The sequence below is a fragment of the Rhipicephalus sanguineus genome, chromosome 5 (genome assembly GCF_013339695.2).
Source record: "Rhipicephalus sanguineus isolate Rsan-2018 chromosome 5, BIME_Rsan_1.4, whole genome shotgun sequence".
In the NCBI taxonomy this organism is placed as follows: domain Eukaryota; kingdom Metazoa; phylum Arthropoda; class Arachnida; order Ixodida; family Ixodidae; genus Rhipicephalus; species Rhipicephalus sanguineus.
In genome coordinates, this window is record NC_051180.1 from 93,541,686 (window position 1) to 93,555,030 (window position 13,345).

Sequence of the window (13,345 nt, forward strand, 5' to 3'; positions counted from 1 at the left end):
AGTGCCCAAGCCTGGTGAAAGGCCCTTTAGCGGAATGCAGAGTAATTGTCTATTAGGACATTGGCCGCACGCGCGGGTTAATCTCTTCACAGTTGTGGTACTAGTTGTGGGATTGTTTGTTCCTCTCGAACAAGACGCCACCGTTTGCGCCAGCCTCGTTGCGTGCGTCAGTTTCGTTTTCGACGCGGGAGCGAATTTCCGTTACTCGGCGGCACGCGTGCGCGGCGCGAGGGAGCGCTGCGGGCAGTTGTCATGGCGATCAGACGCGCTGACGATTGAATTAGAAGTGCTTTGGCTTTCGTCCTTTATCTGAAACGAAAAAAAAAAATTGGAACATGTTTTGTCTACAACTGTACGTGAATGTTAGATAAAACGCAAATTGTTTTCAGGGCGCGGGCAACAGCGCCACCACGTCGCAGTGCGCGGAGAGCAAGAAAAAAATTGTGAGTCAGCCTCCCCACATCCTTTTTTTCTTCCCTTTTTCTACTGCGCTTTTCCTTTTTCTGCTGCGTCTCCCTCGAGCCGTTGCTTTTTTTTTATTCGTCGCGGGAGCGGGGGTTCAGGCGTCTAGCGCGTCATTTCTTTCTCTGTGATATTGGCCTCCCGGCATGTTGTTTTCAGCAGTGATTCGACCCTGTTCTTATCTTTAAGTTTCGGGAGATAAGATAGAAATCGAGCAAAGGCGACGAAAGTGTGCAGCGTTCGTGCCTTGAGAAATTCTTGCGCCTAGTATCCGTGTGAGCGAAAAAGATAGTATTGAAAATTTGGCTTTGCATTCTCGAATCCGACGTTTCTTGCCCATTTCCAGCGTCGCCTTGAAGCGAACGATAGAATGAAACTACATTCCGACTCGAACCTGGCGGATTTTCTTCCAGTCCATGTCAGGTAAGCGCAGTCGTCTTTGTGCTGATTTGCCCCTCTAGTCTCGGTGGGGCACATCGATTCGATGCGCGTTGGTTGCCGTGATTGGTTTAATGATCGGCGCCGATCTCTCCGGCACCTGTTACCGATTCGTTTGTGTCAGCCGTCTATTGAACCGCGCTTTACTGTATGTATATGACTTACGCTTCAAAAACAAATGCGTGATGCGGATCGCGTGTTTCCCGGAGGTTATCTAGCGCGCGGTAACCATTTTGAATGGTCTGCCGTGTTACCGCCGGAAGTACACTTTCCTGTGTAGCGCAGTCGCCGGGATTACAGCAAATGCGCCGGCTTTATTTTTTTCGCTGCCTCGTAGTGTTACCTCATGAGCGTTGAGGTGCGAATTTCAAATGTTGAAGAGTGTGAGCGCCACTTGTAATACAATCGTTGATAGTGGCGACAAGGTATCAAAGATGTGCGCAGTACAATTATATGCTTCATGATTGTCATTCATTCTTCATTAATTTTTTTTGTTTTGTTAGAAAATGTGGGGGGTTCAGCTGTGCTTTACTAATCGACGCATTTCAGGTTAAGTGACAAACTACGACAGCAGAGACAAAATGCTTCCACTGCACTAACATGAGAAAGCATAAATAAAACAAATTGCTTATTTCTCCTTTTGCATTGTGCCTTTTCTCCAGGAGAAAGCTGAGGCACTCCAGCCCACCTTAGCGTGCGATGGAGGACCTGAGCACCTCAATGCTCCCGCCATCTCCAATCGATGAGCTCAATGGCGACCAGGAGGAAAGTTACCTCTGCCCGTTGTGCTTGTACTCCACCACAAGTGCAGCCATTCTGTTTCGGCATCTATTCATACATACTGGCATCAGGCCATACTGCTGCTTTGAGTGTGGAGAGCGCTTTTGCCATCCCGGAGACTCTTCGAAGTCACCTGACAGAGAAGCACCCACGCAAACTCCCGCTTCACTGTGAACGATGCAAGAGTGACTTTCGCTTCCGCCTAGAGCTCTGTCAGCACGAAGTTGTGTCGTCTTTGGAGACCCTGCACTACTGCTACTACTGTGGAAAAGGTTTCCTCTCGTCGTCGGATGTCCTGCAGCATGCCCGGACGTCTCACTTGCCTTCCAGGAAGCACGAGTGTGATGTTTGTGGCCGCTTCTTCCCAACTTTCGAGAGCATCAGCATTCACAGCGTGTTTCACTTGCGGCACGGCGTCCCTTATCATCAAGTGGCTATTGGTGAGTGCTCTTAAATATGAATGAATTGCATGAATTCACAAACGAAAGAGTTCAGGGAATTTTTGTGTTCTCAAGCAGCTTTCATAACCAGATTACCCCAGAGAATGAGTGCGAAATTTTCATTGTATATGTTATCAGATGCATTCCCCACAAATTGAGTTGTAAACCAGTTCACTGGATGTTGTTGCTACTAGCTCTGGTTGTTTAAAGGTAGACTGGTTGTTCAAATGTAGAATATTTTTCTGCGTAATCTTCATTCGTGTAAAGATATGCTCCAAAGCTTGTGCTGTACGGGTCCCCATTTTCACCATCCTTTGTCGTCAATGCTGTCCCAATTTCAGGTTCAAAAAAGTACACGAAATTTCATCGGAAGCGACGACCGCACCGCTGCCTTTTCTGCCCAAGGCACTTCCTGTACTTGGCATCCTTGAAGAGGCACCAGCTCACGCACAAGCTCGAAAACAGTTCCTTGTGCCGCATCTGTGACCGACCCTTCACGCTACCTTGCTCAGTTCAGGTTCACCTCAAGGAGCACGAAGAGGAGCTGCGGTTGTATGCAGAGGAGCTGCCGCATGGTATCATCCCCTCGGAGCCGCCGCACGAGTGCGAACTCTGTGGCAAAACCTATTCCACGAGCAACAGTTTGCGGGCCCACCGGAAGACGCACAGTTCCGACCGACCGCACAAGTGCGACGTCTGTCAGAAGCAGTTTCTGCGCTCTTACGACCTCAAGCGCCACTTGCGAATACACACCGGCGAGCGGCCCTTTGTCTGCGACGTCTGTGGCCAGGGCTTCTTCCAGTCCTCGGCCATGCGCAACCACTTGCGCACCCACACGGGCGAGCGCCCCTTTTCCTGCGATGTCTGTGGCAAGGACTTCACCCTGGCATCCACATTGCGGGGTCACATGAAGATTCACACAGGCGAACGGCCTCACCGCTGCGCCCTGTGTGCCAAGTCCTTCTCGCGTCCCTACGAGCTCAAAACGCACATGCGCATCCACACGGGCGAGCGCCCCTTCGCATGCGGTGTCTGCGGCCTCGGCTTCGCCCAGGCCTCGACATTGCGGACTCATGTCAAGATTCACGAGCAAGGGGGGGCGGCGTCCTTTGCCTGTCGTCTGTGCGGCGAGGCCTTTGCACAGGCGGCGGACCTCGAGGCGCACTCCAAGATCCATCTCGGCGAGCTGTCTCCGCAGCCGCCGGAGCCTGCGCTGCCGTTCCGCTGCAGCATCTGCTCAAAGACCTTCACGCGACAGACGCACCTGCGCAACCACATGAAGCTGCACCTGGGTCCCGAACCCTTCAAGTGCGAGGTGTGTGGCCAGGCATTTTCACAGTTTTCTACCCTAAAGAGCCACCTGAAGGCGCACATGGGCGAGCCATCGTACTCGTGCTCAGCATGTGGCCAGCACTTCCTGCAGTTTGCAGCGCTCAAAGCACACATGGCACTGCACAGCAACGAGAAGGCACTCGTTGACTAGGCACAAATTCCGGTGGTGCTTACTATGTCACGTGGCGCACTGAGCCCTATTTTCTTTGATGATGGTTTTGCCAATAACCAAAGTGGGAATGTACTGTATTTTCCCAAATATAATTCAACCCAAAGAGTGGGACAGACATGCTCCCTCCTTCGTGACGTTAACAAAAGGGAATATGTTGACAAAAAATTTGGAAGTGAACTCCAAAAGGTTCTGTTGTGTTGGTTGAGCCTCTGGTTTTATTTTTTGATAAATTAGATTCATTATAACATTATGAAGTTATGCTGATGCAGCTTTTATCATTGAGCTTGATTGAACTATTATCACTGATTTGCCAATGAAGTGAAGTAAGGAAATATTGTAAATGTGAACAGAAAGGCAATCCAACCTGTTCAGTCCTTTGCGACACTGATCACTGATGAGATTAAAAAATATCTGAAGCCAATTGGGGAAATATTCACATTGCCTGTAGAAACTATTTAGCTGATATGAGGCTATTGATGTTAAGGCTCTTAGAAATTGGAACGTTACTATACGTGAAGAGTTCATAGTCATTTTTTCAACATCACTGTAACTGAATTTGTAGAGAACTGTAGTGATGCTATAGTTGAGCATTTTAGTCATTTATGGTGTAATCATTCACCATCAGTAACACAAAATAATTGATTACCGTACTTTAGATGACTGCCGAAATTGAAGGCAAATGCATGCCAAACTACAAATCACAAGTCATATTGGGTGTTTGTGTGCAGTTTGTGCACATTCCTGATGTACATCTGTGAACATTTGATATTACCTACGTACTTCAGGTCTTGGCAGGAACGTGGAAAAGCTTGTGGCTTACTTGTGGGTTGTTAATTGCACCAGTGTTCTGGACGCACTGGTACTTTGTGTGCTTGCAGTTATTTCTTGGATTGATTGACTCTGCTGTAAGCGCTTGACTATGTGCACTTGCCTTTTGGCTGGCAGTGACACGCGGGTGTTGACAAAATTGCATCATAGAGCATAAACCACGCAAGCTACGAAAGCTTTAGTAATCCACAAGCCTTTTGTTGCTTGCATGAATAAGAGAGCATGTGGTTGTCTGATAATGAACAGTTAACATGACAATGTTCTTGTTGGGAGCTATGCAAAAAATAAAGCAAAAAAATGCTTATGTTTGCTTTCTTAAGTGTTTTGCAAGCACAAAAAGCTCAAATTTTGTTTTCATTTGATATTTCATGAATATGACAAATGGGTATCATGTGTTTCAAATAATAGGAAATACAGGTACACCTTGACCTCACCCTTAGAGATATAAAAAATGCCATCTGTGGGTTGACTTATATTTGGGCCAATGCATTATATCTTACTCTATGGTATAAATGTGCACAGTGGTGACACATTAGAAAAACTTTAGAAAATTTGACATGTCGACATACAGTTGATGAAAAGTACTTTTACCAAGCCTGCCTAAGTTTCACATTTGGCAACCGTGAATTGGCATGATGCAAATCACAAGCGTAAGATTCTCTCTAGTGACGCATCATATGTTTGTGGCATTTGAACCTGTGAATTAAACAATAATACTTTGTTATAGCGTATGTGTATGCAAATCTAATATAATTTTACTTGTTTGAAGTGTAATTGCCAAAATAAACGGTTAAGTTACGTGAGTTACCGTAAATTACCATTTTTTAAGCGCAGGCGCATTTTATAGAGGTAGTGTGCTAACTACTTCAATTACCTCTCAAATATTTATTGATTGAATTATGGTTATCTGGCTTCAATCTGGTCAAAATGTGTGTGAACACTATCATTAACCCTGTAATTGACCGAGTTATGACATGAAGCTCGCGTAACGTCTTCAAACAGCACACAGCTAGTGAGCAAAAACAAAGTGTGCACTCCTGATTTTGGGTTTCATTTCAGTGTGTGAAGGCCTTTGCATTGATCCAGAGTTCTCACAGAGGCGTGGTATCAGGAGCATAAGCCAACACGCAATGTGTTACTGCTTTCGACATAAAGATGAAGCCCGTGCAAAATTTTTGTGCCGTCGCATGCCTGTCCTATTCACTTTGCTGGCATACAAGCGCGCTAAAAGTTTCCGTGCACTGTTTATAGACTCAAACGTCATTATATTGAAGTTGCATGCAACCTGAAAATATATTCGCCATGTTTAGTATTCATAGAAGCATGTATTATTTACACTCCAATATTGGCAAGAAACGCGTGGATGTAGTTTTGTCGTATTCGGCAATTGGTAATGCGCACATTCATTACATCGAGTTTTGAGCGCAGAAGCAGCTCTCTGTGTACGTTGAACTGCACTGCGAGACGAAAGCAGCAGTGGTACGAGAAGAGTTCAGTTTTACAATAATACAATCTCGCACTCTGTCCAGAGCGCGATTTCGTTTTGCAACATGGAGGAAGGACTATTGGCACTCGTCCTATTGTAAGGCCAATCAATGCAGGATGTTATGGCAGGTTACAGAAGTGAGAGAGTCCGTTGCACTTCCACATTACTCAGGGTACTTCGTGTGGAAACCAGTGTTTGTCACTTTCGTCTGTCGTTGTCTGTGTGAGTTTGAATTACCCTTTCACTGAGCTGTGGAAGGCACATTAAACCGTGACATTGCGCACTGTAAAGAATCGTGCGACGTCGTACAACTATGTAAGAGAAAAAAAGAAATGTTGCACCCACTTTGTTCTGGTTTGGTGCTGTGGCTTCTACTGTTCGTAATCACCACTTAGTCCGCAATTATTAAGCAGTTTCAGGTTACATTTACAGACGTGAGTTTGGTGTGCGAGAGAGAAAAAATAAATGAGCAATACTTTGTATAAAAAACACATTCAGGCCGTAAGTAATTGTAGCTTGCATGAAGGAAAGTACAGGTTTTACATGCTCGCATTCCTTCTCTAAAAAGTAAATGTTGCTGCTAGAATGAGGGAAGTGGCCTTTCACAGCTCATGCTTCACATTGGATGTGGTGCTCCCAAGAAGTTACAAGAGTTTTGATAAGTTTCAATGCTCGCAGCCATGAAATTACCAGTGTGTGTTTTCAAGTGTAGTTTCAACGGTGCAACTGAAGACAATAGCATGAGAAAGATTGTTCTGCATCCATGGCAGGAAAATTATGAGCATAGCATGAGTGACTTATTCAAAACAAAGTCATAGAGGCAGGGCAGGGCCAGCTATTTATTATCATTTCCCTTGCTCATAAAAGTCGCAAGAAATTTTCTGGTTGAAAGAGATCTGAGGAAATGTAAAATTTTTTAAGCCCTTCATAAGGCTAGCAGATTAGTTTAGTAAAAGTAGCGAGTAACCTTGCTGGCATTAGTGTAATATCACGATCTGTTCATACATGTTTGTCACCGACCCTTTATGTGGATATGTAGCATAATGTTTTACCACACCTCTTTCTGCTTTAGTAGACATTAAATGCGATCACAAGACTTTAGCCAGACAGCGTCTTAATCTGGTATGAAGGATGCAGTGCACTTTGCCCGCTAGATGTGAGAAACTACAGCTACCTAACTGCTTTGAGCTAGGAACCTTGAAAGGCTAATTAGAGGATACAGATCTTTGTAACGCAGAACAATCTTTTCCTTTATGAGCCCTGGTATATTGGCACATTGCTTATCACATCTGCTGTAACATTCTTGGGTGCTTTGCAGACACCGGCGTGTCTGAATGTTTGTGAGCGTGTTAAAAGTGGTATTTACATTCCACCAGCTTTACGGGTGTCCGCGTTTGTGTGAATGTTCCTTTTGCATAGAAGAGAAATGTGCATCCTATCCTGCCACTTGTTCTTAGTGTCTTGTATGTGTTTACTAGTCATGTGACTTGTGTCTATGTGTGTGCTAACTGTGCCATCATATGTGTCCGTGTGTGTGCCAAATTTATGGCAACAAGGTTAAGAATACTGACCAAAGATACAGCTCTACCTCATGAAAGTTCCGATAAACGTGTCCCTTTTGATGCTCTAGGGATATAGTTTGTAGTGCCAAACTTATTTGCCATTTAATAGATTGTTTCGTTATCTCTTCGCTTTCTCTGCATGACTGTCTTTTGTCAAGTGTTCTTTACTTTTTAAGTGTCATATCTAGCGATAAAGATGCTTTGTGTCGCGTTTTTGCATATTTACTACCCTGTCCGATTCTCGTTTCCTAGAGAATTATTGCAAGTAGGTGGAAGGTGTGATTGCTGAAGCTGCTGGAGTCATTTGCACTCCGAATGTCTCAGTGTTGCTTACGTCCAAAGTTTCTTCACAAGGATTTAACAGGCACCATGCAATGTAAAAACAAAGCACTTCTCTGCATGTGGATAGGGATTACATAGAATGGCAGAAACTCTCATTTCAGAGAGGTGCTGGCTCAGCCAATTTCATTCTACTACTGTGATGCCAGTTCCAGATAGGCTGTTTGTAGCTGATGTGCTGCCTCATAATACTTTATCTACAAAATATAGAAAATTTGATCTTACTGTGCACTCGCAGGAAATTAGTTGCTTTCTCACAAAAATTTGGTTATGAATTGCGGTAACCCCAGGTTGCCATGTTGTTAAGGCCTGTCTGGGTGGCGTATGTAAGCTGCATATAAAACCACAAATGTATGCCGATAAGAAATAGAAAGCCAAATTCTTCATTGGTCTAACTTGTTTACCTCCTGTTTTAACAATAGCATGAAAACATGCCTCTCGTTTTGTGTGTGCATTTGTTAATCGTTACAGCATGTAGCTTTGCGTTTCTTGTGGCACATAGCTACGAAAGAAAAGAAAAAAAAGAACATGATATAAGCAACTACTGAAATGTTAATCGCTTGCAGAGATTCTGCAGCTGCGGCATTCGCGGAGACAGGCTCTTAGGTAGCCATGCCTGCCTACCTCAGGGAAGTTGTGCTTTAGCGTGAAGAGGGAGAAACAGTCCAGCAAGTGGACGGTTGGGTACCTATCGGATATAAAAAAAGTTCCTATGAAGTACGGTGTGCTTTTCATGCCTACTCAAGCTGTAGTGACCCTCCTTGTGTGTGTGTGTCTGAATATGAGTGTTTATTCTTTTTATCTCTCCACATTTGCCAGCATTGGTGCGATCGCGCGAGTTTTTCAAGTGCATGCTGTAGTCATGACCCCCATAGTGCGTATTGCTACCGTAACTCGTAATTGCACCGTAGAATTTTGTCCAGTGCTCTCTGCCTTAGCATGGCGAGAACAGTATTTGTGGAATACGCCGGTCATCTTTAATAGTGGACCTTTTCAAGGGCAATTTTTCAAATTTGAAAACATTGGCTAAGCGATGATGTGTCTGCTTACGGTCAGTTCCCACGTATGGCGGCATCATGGATTGATCACCTTGTTTAATGTTTTCACTTGTGCATTCCATAACATACAACACAATGTCTCTGTGTGTTGTATGTCTCAGGTGGCATATCTCAGTGGGATGTCGTTTAAGCTGCCCACTGCATCAGTGCATTTTTTAAAGTGGTAGCATAGTGAAACTAACATAAAATGGAAAGTCTGCCTGTACAAAAATGTTTCTCAACATTTTATTTCACTACTGCAGCGGATCTGCACTCATTGAAAACTGAGAATTGCGACCTTTCTCGTCGCTCTCCTCTTTTTTTTCTCTGTATGGTATGTCTCTGCTTGTGCGCTTGTCTGCAGATATTATGTGGTCATTGGTGCATGCATTGTTTACAGCATGTCTGCACTAAATCAGGTTACAGTTTAATGAGGAAGTGATATCAGAGTGTAGCCCCTTGCTCAATTAACATCCTCAAACTCTACTGAAGACCACAGACCTGGAAGGGGTTTATTTCCTTCAGACTTTGGCCACACATTTCAATGTGATTAGGTTTGTGTCTGAGTGGTCTTAAAGGGACACTAAAGAGAAAAACGATTTTTCGCTTATTAGTAAACTACTATTTCACAATACCGAAAACACCACTCTTACCGCAAGAAGACTCTTGGTAAGTGAGAAAAATGCACGAAAAGAAAATGCGGGTAGCAATGCCACCTTCAAATTCCAGCACCAAACGGTGTGACGTCACAGAGTTTGACGATGTCTGCTAGGTCATACGTAGTCCCTAATCGGTAAAACTGCAGCACATTGTCCTCCGAGGGGACCATAGACTTAACATACCAAGTTTCAGGAAATTTCGTGGAGCCACTCTTGCCAAAATATGAAAATACACTTTGAAACCCGTGATGTCACGTGCGAAGATTTTGGCGAGAAATTTAAAAATGAAACTTTGACCTTGATTTTCTCTTTTATTAATAAACCTATGATGGCGAAATTAACGACATTAGAGTTCTCAGAGGACAATTTATCAATCTAAGCCGATTCATTGTGTCACTTTACGGTCCCTTTAAACAATGTCTCAAAATATGTGGAATATGGACCCTACTGAAAAAGAATACATCAAAATCTTCACAGCCTATTTGCATGCTCTGACAGTGCAGAGCACACACTCTGCATGGAAAGCGGTGAGTTTGATCCGTTGAACTATCTAGGGGAAACTGTGTACGAGTGTCTGGATAAGCCGCAAACAAGCAGTGACCACAATATTCTATGCTTTTCGTAGATTTGGTCATGAAATTTGGTTGAACGCGATGCTCCTTTTCAGAGGAACAAGTGCTTGAAATGTCCACACTGTGTAGAAGTTGTGACCAACAATTCCAATCATTGGTAGTTAACCGAGAAATAACGAAATTGGTGCATCACCTGTACCATGTTTATAATTTGTGCATGCAAAGTAGGCTCATCAGAACATGTACCTTGATCAATAAATCGATAAAAAAAATATTGTGTTGTGTCATATTTCATGCTTAGCATTCTATTTCACTGGTACAACTCCATGGCTGTTACCACAACGCGTCTTGGTTGGCAGTGTAGTGCAATCTACCCACTCATCCACCTTTGTTTCAACAAGTCACTCTCTTTGTTTGTGAAGGACAGAACGTTCTGTAGACTGTGGTCCTCCATTAAAGGGAGCACACTGGGCATAGAGCATGCGCAATTTTTCCCTTCCGTCACGTACCATGCAATTGTCAATCTTTGTTGCGTAGTACTTGTGGTTGGTGGTGACATCACCTTTCTACTAGTGCATTGATACAACTTTGCTGGCATTTATAGATTACAGAGTGCCAGAAGAGTGAGGGCCACGCCTTAGAATGCTTACCATGCTATTTCATTGGTATAGCTTTCATTGCTTGGCGTTACTGTTACTGAAACCAAATCCTAAGAACATTTCGCTCTCTCCTATCTAGCGCAGACCAAGCAACACATCAACGCAGCATTGTGCTTCAAACCAAAGTGCACGTATGCAAGACCCAGAAGAACTAATATGCTGTGGCATGTTCAAAAAACCACCAGAGATCTGTTATTTTGAATAGGAAACCACGCCATTTGAATAGGTCATGTGCAAGTGCTTAGCAACACATCAACGCAGCATTGTGTTTCAAACCAAAGTGCACATATGTGTGACCCAGACGAATTTATATGCTGTGGCATGTTCACAAAACACCACTAGAGATCTGTAGCTTTGAATGGGAGACCATGCCATTTGAATAATAATAATATCTGGGGTTTAACGTCCCAAAACCACGATATGATTATGAGGAGCACCGTAGTAGAGGGCTCCGGAAATTTCGACCTCCTGGGGTTCTTTAACATGCGCCTAAATCTAAGCACATGGGCCTCGAACATTTTCGCCTCCATCGAAAATGCAGCCGCCGCGGCTGGGATTCGATCCCGTGACCTTCGGGTCAGCAGTCGAGTACCATAACCATTAGACCACCGTGGCGGGGTTGCCATTTGAATAGGTCGTGTGCAAGCGCTTAGACGTAAGATCTGCAGTTGATTTACTCTGTTGCCTTGGTTATTAATCCGGTGCCGTGGTTATTAATCTTTGATGCATAGGTTGCCAATTTTGATGCCAGTTTTTGTTCACCTCAGCAAGACAACAGATATGCGCACCTTTTCACGGTAAAAGTGAAAGCCAGCAACAGCCAGCTGGCCCTTATACTGCTTTGTGATGGGTTGCCTGTAACAGCCTTTTGAAAAAGTGTACAGGCTGCTCGCTTCATCACATATGCTGTTCAGATCTTGAGGAACACTCGACAATCCAAACTTGTCTATGAATGAGAAGTACGAGTATTGTTTTCATTTTCGTGGGCGTTGAAATTTGTGACCCAGCACAGAAATTCCGTTAAACAGCCAGCAGTCAGCCTGGTGTGTGCACTTAAAAACACGTACACATACTTGTACGCATACTTTCGACATGTGCATTTACTTTCGACAAAGGACTGCACATGTGGAATCGCAGTGAATACGTTGCAAAATATGCTGCCTTGCAGAAAATTTCAAAGCTCAAACGCATAAACATGCATGTGTGTAAGATACCGTAGGTCTTAAATTTCACTCACAGCAGGAAAAGGACTCAAAATGTTGCTGGTACATATGACAATGAAAACACAGTCAACTTGCACTTGTTCAAATTCAAGTAATTAACGAAATGAAATCTCATTGTTGAGCGGCATGGTTTAACATTAGAAAGATACACTGGGGTTATGAAAGCTCCTCAACTCTGCCCTTAACTAGCCACAGAAAATTTATTGCTTTGATGGATAGGTTATTAACACACGGGTGAATTTTGTCTTTGAAATATGTCTATAAGCAATGCCATTCATTATATTATTTGTGAACTGCACTCCTAGACTAGGTGCATAGATCCCATTTTTGACCCTCTGCCTCCCAAATTATTTTTTAGAAAACGTTCTGAAATTTTTAGTTTTATGTAAGTGCTCAATGGAATCCGTACGTTAAATAAACACGAGAAGTGCATTCAGTGAGTACTTCTTATTGGGGAATACAAAGAGAAAATCTTGGAGGACATTGGAGTAAAATGCGATAATGTAGTCGGGCCCCGTTCGCATTATCTTCTCATTTGTTTGCCACGCTTCGCTTCTCGAGGAACACCTCAACAGCACTGCGAGGCAAGGAATGAATGTTGGTGCACATGACAGTGGCCGCATTAAACTCCTAGAATGCTTACTTCAAGAACAGTTGCGAAGTGCCCACTGTGCCATATTCATCGTTCTGCAAATTAGCAAAGTACCCACTATGTGTCTAAGGCAATATGTGCACATACGCAGCTGCACACTTTGTTGATGCTGTTGCTGATGATGATTAGATATGCATGAGCGCTTTTCAATAGGTAGGCCTTTAAACCACCCACTCGTGCAGTTTACATGGTATGATGCCTTGTGTGATGTACGCTTCTGCCACGCGATTTTTGTATGTGTCAACGTGATTCCTTGCGCTCACCTGTATAGGTGTTTTTTTTCTTAAGTAGTTTCAAGCACAGATGTGGCTCTGTGGTAGAACACCTGCTTGCCATGCTGAGGGCCTGAGTTCGATTTCACTTCGGACCCATATTTATTATTTTTATTATTTGCATCCATCGTGTTTTTTTCTCTGGCAACCAACAACGCCAACAGCAGAATTTGTGTAAAGCGAGCTCTTTAACACTACTGAGTTAAAAAAACATTTTCTAATTGCAGTAACTTGACTTGAGATTTGCCTTTTGCTGCAGCTCTGCTAGTAGGTGAGGCTCCTATTGCATTAACAGTTCGTGCAAATGGCCCTAAACGGGAATACCCACACATGGTGCGTAAAAGCTCCGACAGTAGCTAAAGGTGCCTGCCTACATGAGCTTGCTTTCAGACCTGACTGAGCATGTTCAATTGAACATAATGTAGTTGGCCT

The 13,345-nt window shown here is 43.8% G+C and overlaps 1 protein-coding gene across 2 annotated transcripts; it reads left to right on the plus strand.

Moving 5' to 3' along the window:
* Nucleotides 1-230: 230 nt before the first annotated feature.
* LOC119393993 (zinc finger protein OZF) lies at nucleotides 231-6,716 on the plus strand. 2 transcript variants are annotated; one of them, XM_037661206.2, is made up of 4 exons: nucleotides 231-443; nucleotides 809-885; nucleotides 1,563-2,120; nucleotides 2,462-6,716. In XM_037661206.2, the coding sequence occupies exons 3-4, from the start codon at nucleotides 1,643-1,645 to the stop codon at nucleotides 3,601-3,603; spliced, it is 1,620 nt and encodes a 539-aa protein (XP_037517134.1). In that variant the 5' UTR covers nucleotides 231-443; nucleotides 809-885; nucleotides 1,563-1,642; the 3' UTR covers nucleotides 3,604-6,716. The 2 variants fall into 2 exon arrangements, with proteins under 2 accessions (XP_037517134.1, XP_049271538.1); XM_049415581.1 differs by lacking the exon at nucleotides 231-443 and having other exon boundaries at nucleotides 512-885.
* Nucleotides 6,717-13,345: the final 6,629 nt, after the last annotated feature.

Excerpts from the sequence above, each read along its gene's own strand:
- LOC119393993 (XM_037661206.2), top strand. The coding sequence starts at position 1,643 with ATGAGCTCAATGGCGACCAGGAGGAAAGTTACCTCTGCCCGTTGTGCT. Across the intron at positions 2,121-2,461 it reads TTATCATCAAGTGGCTATTG|GTTCAAAAAAGTACACGAAA; the intron begins GTGAGTGCTCTT and ends TCCCAATTTCAG.